Source organism: Microplitis mediator, chromosome 2, assembly GCF_029852145.1.
Source record: "Microplitis mediator isolate UGA2020A chromosome 2, iyMicMedi2.1, whole genome shotgun sequence".
Taxonomy (NCBI): domain Eukaryota; kingdom Metazoa; phylum Arthropoda; class Insecta; order Hymenoptera; family Braconidae; genus Microplitis; species Microplitis mediator.
This window is the reverse complement of record NC_079970.1, coordinates 18,757,442-18,761,091: the sequence shown is the minus strand read 5'-3', so window position 1 is coordinate 18,761,091 and position 3,650 is coordinate 18,757,442. Positions and strand designations below refer to the sequence as shown.

General features: G+C 26.8%; 1 protein-coding gene across 2 annotated transcripts; it reads right to left on the bottom strand.

The window, feature by feature from the left end:
* Positions 1 to 503: 503 nt before the first annotated feature.
* On the bottom strand, positions 504 to 2,996 carry LOC130664007 (prion-like-(Q/N-rich) domain-bearing protein 25). 2 transcript variants are annotated; one of them, XM_057463633.1, is made up of 5 exons: positions 2,637 to 2,996; positions 1,898 to 2,146; positions 1,233 to 1,481; positions 715 to 963; positions 504 to 631 (listed from the first exon to the last, which is right to left on the bottom strand). In XM_057463633.1, exons 2-5 carry the CDS (start codon positions 2,133 to 2,135, stop codon positions 627 to 629), a joined length of 741 nt encoding a protein of 246 aa, XP_057319616.1. In that variant the 5' UTR covers positions 2,136 to 2,146; positions 2,637 to 2,996; the 3' UTR covers positions 504 to 626. The 2 variants fall into 2 exon arrangements, with proteins under 2 accessions (XP_057319616.1, XP_057319615.1); XM_057463632.1 differs by lacking the exon at positions 2,637 to 2,996 and adding an exon at positions 2,492 to 2,595.
* Between the last annotated feature and the right edge of the window lie 654 nt (positions 2,997 to 3,650).

The window sequence follows — 3,650 nt, the reverse complement described above, 5'->3', positions numbered from 1 at the left end:
ATTACATTTACCATAATTTAAATAGGTGCTATTTCTATAATCGATGCTTCAAATAAACCTGTTACCATATGATGTGGCATCCATTCCCATAACTTTTAATTGTTACCGTAAAATATTTTTCGTTAATGAAGTAAGATAGTTAAATCTATATGCACAGTTGAAAAATTTGTGTTAAATTTAACACAAATCACATGCCCCAAACGGTCCACGCATTTTTTTGTGTTAATTTAACACATTATACTTGTTTCAAACAATAATACAGGTTTAAAATTTGCTGAGATATGAATGAATTTCCATACACAAGAATACAAAATTTTCAACTGTGTGCCACATGTGTCTATGAAAAAAAATTTGATCAAAATTGTGATAAGGAAAGTAGTGAAAATACTAAGATGTTAAATAAAAACACTTGCTAATTTTCAGTATGATCTATATTTCATCGATAGACTATTTTTCAAATATAATAACTACAGATTCTTTCAAATTTTTAGTTTTCAAAATTTGCTTCCAAAAAATTAATGCCTTGATAAATGAACTATTCATTGTTATTCTTTATTATTCGATCTTTTCCAATACTCTAAAATTTGGTAACGCGAATTACATAGTAGTCACATAAAGAATTGATGTTACACTTGAATAAAAAAAAAATGATTCATAAAATAAAAGTTGCATTCAGCAAATAATTATATGTAAGATTATTTAACCACTACTTACTTTGAACGCATAAATAGTTGGATAAGAAATAATAATTAAGCTTGCATTGACATCGATTGCCAATACAAATAGAATTATTGACGGAACATTCTTCATTATTACTACAAAATCCTCCGATGATTGGTACACATTTTGAGTTATATAAAGAGACTGTATTTGGCTTACAAACACATTGATTATGTATTGAACATTCTCGATGTTTTATATCTCCGCAGTCTTCATCGTTTTGACAGGGTATTAACGAATAATCTGATATAAAAAAATTTACTTTAATTAAAAATTTTTAAAAATTGCATGGATGCAAACTGAAATTATGTACTTTTGAATGAAATAAGCTCTTAAGAAAATAAATTATTTTAAAGTTTAATATTTTTTTGCAAGACTACTCAACACTTCGCATTTACGATGCGAAAAAACGATTGATTTATATTTCAAAATTATTTTTAATTGACTAATATTTAAATTTACTTTTTGAATGACTTAGAGGTATAAATGCAATATCAACATTTTAAAATTACCTAATACACATTGATTTTTGGATATTTCTATGTAGTTAGGTCTACATTTACAATTATAAGCTGGACAGTAAGAGTTATCAACTTGACATTGTTCATCTTCGAAACAAAAACCACCGATAATTGGTACACATGATGATTTGTTTAATGTCATACTATTCGGCTTACAAGCACATCGTTTGTCTTCAGAGCACATTTCGTGCCATACGTCTCTACAGTCCAAACTCTTTTCACATGGCTTTCCCAAAGTCACTATAAAAATCAAAAGCTTCATTAAATAGGCTACACGGAAAAACATTTAATGCCGTAAGAAGGATCGGTGGAGTTGAATTTGATATTTTCTATTTGCTATTTGCTATTATGTATTTGCTATTTTCCAAAATTTCTATATCGAAAAAATTTCCGACATCGGAAAATAATCATAAAAATGGTAATGAATTCTATGATTATTCCCTTCCATCATAGCATTCTTAGCAATAATATAAATATTATATTCATAATAGTTTTAAAATATTAATTTCACAAGAACCATTGTAAAAAATTAATTATTGGTAAATTAACAGATCCATTATTATTCATTGAAAATCATTGATCATTCCAAATATTTTTTTCATCATTGCATATTCAATTAGATGATTTTTTTCTTTTGATTGTATTACTTTACTAACCTTGCTCACATTGTTTTTTATTAATTGATACGTAGTCCAGCTTACATTGGCACTCATTATTCATACAAATCGAATGTTCTGGTGCACATTCTTGATCGTTTTCACAGCGTCCATTTATCAGTGATACACACATTGATTGGTTTAATTTAATAGTGTTTAGATCACAAACACATTCTTTGTCTTCTGAACATTTTGCATTTCTTATCTCTTCACAGTCTTGATCTTTCTGGCAAGGCATACCTAAATATGCTGGAAGTAAAAAAATACAACTCGCATTATAATACATCCATATATGCACATACGGAAAACATGCAACATGTAAATTGTCAAAAATTTTTGGTCTAAAAATGTTCCTCGAAGACTTTACACGGTCTACTAGGTGGGAAGTGTTTAAGTGGAAATTTTCTTGGTGTGAAATATTAAGTGGTGTACTTTCAACACAGTATGAGTACTTTTATTCACACCATTAGGTGTCATTACCTCAGCTATTATCCAATGGTATAATTTGTCGTGAAAAATAATATATGCTGCAGCTCTAGTATATCATTATTATTATTGATGTAGATCATTTTAAAATAAAAATTGAATACCTACCCAGGTAGAAAATTGTCTTAGTCGGACAAGTTTGAAACTTCAAAATAGCCTTATTTTAGCTTAACATCTAAGTCTTGTTTTGTAAGCTTTATTCTAGGTTGTTATTAGGATGAATTCTATGACAAGTCTTTAGAGTGTAACTAACCTTCAAATATACCTTGCTGTTAGCTCTTTTTCCACGCGTATGATAAGATTTGTTCTAAGCTTGGATTCTAAACTTAAAACTACCTTATCTGCTAACATTACTCCAAGCGTACATTGAAAACTGAAGTTTGAGGTTAATTATGAGTTTGTGTTATTGTTTATAAGTGATAAATAAGTTCAATTTTATTTGCAACATATATAAAGAAAAATATTTACTAAGCAAGTAAGTTTTGATTTTTTTTTAATTTATTGAATCACAAGTTTTAAATGCTCATAATAAAAAAATTTGAATTTTTTAGAACGTCCTTACTCTCTTAAGTTAAATCAGTAAAAATGTTACTGATTTTTTCAGTGGTTACAAAATTTACTGAAAGATCAGTAGCTTTGAATAAATTTACTGACTAATAAGTAATTTACTGACTAATAATGAATTTAGCTTCACGGCAGTAAAGAGTGCCATCTACTTGGAAGCTTGTTTGTTAGACAGAGGTTAATTGCAAGTTATAATCAAAGTTTATTATTGATATCCCGGGAAAAAATAATTTTGCCTAATTATATATAATTATATATGATTATATATGGAATATATATAATTATATATGGTATTATATATAATTATATATGGTTATATATAGACCTATATATAAGTATATATAGCCTTATATATAATTAGACCTAATTATACCGGGAAAAAAATGATTTTGCCTAATTATATATGATTATATATAGAATATATATGGTTATATATAGACCTATATATAAGTATATATAGTCTTATATATAATTAGACCTAATTATACCGGGAAAAAAATGATTTTGCCTAATTATATATGATTATATATAGAATATATATGGTTATATATAGACCTATATATAAGTATATATAGTCTTATATATAATTAGACCTAATTATACCGGGAAAAAAATGATTTTGCCTAATTATATATGATTATATATAGACCTATATATAAGTATATAGCCTTATATATAATTAGATCTAATTATATCCCGGGAC

Bases quoted from the DNA above. Each gene is read 5' to 3' on its own strand.
- LOC130664007 (XM_057463633.1), bottom strand. From the start codon at position 2,135: ATGCCTTGCCAGAAAGATCAAGACTGTGAAGAGATAAGAAATGCAAAA. The intron at 1,482-1,897 runs GTTAGTAAAGTA...TGATTTTTATAG, and splicing joins TAAAAAACAATGTGAGCAAG to TGACTTTGGGAAAGCCATGT. The intron at 964-1,232 runs GTAATTTTAAAA...TTTTTATATCAG, and splicing joins CAAAAATCAATGTGTATTAG to ATTATTCGTTAATACCCTGT.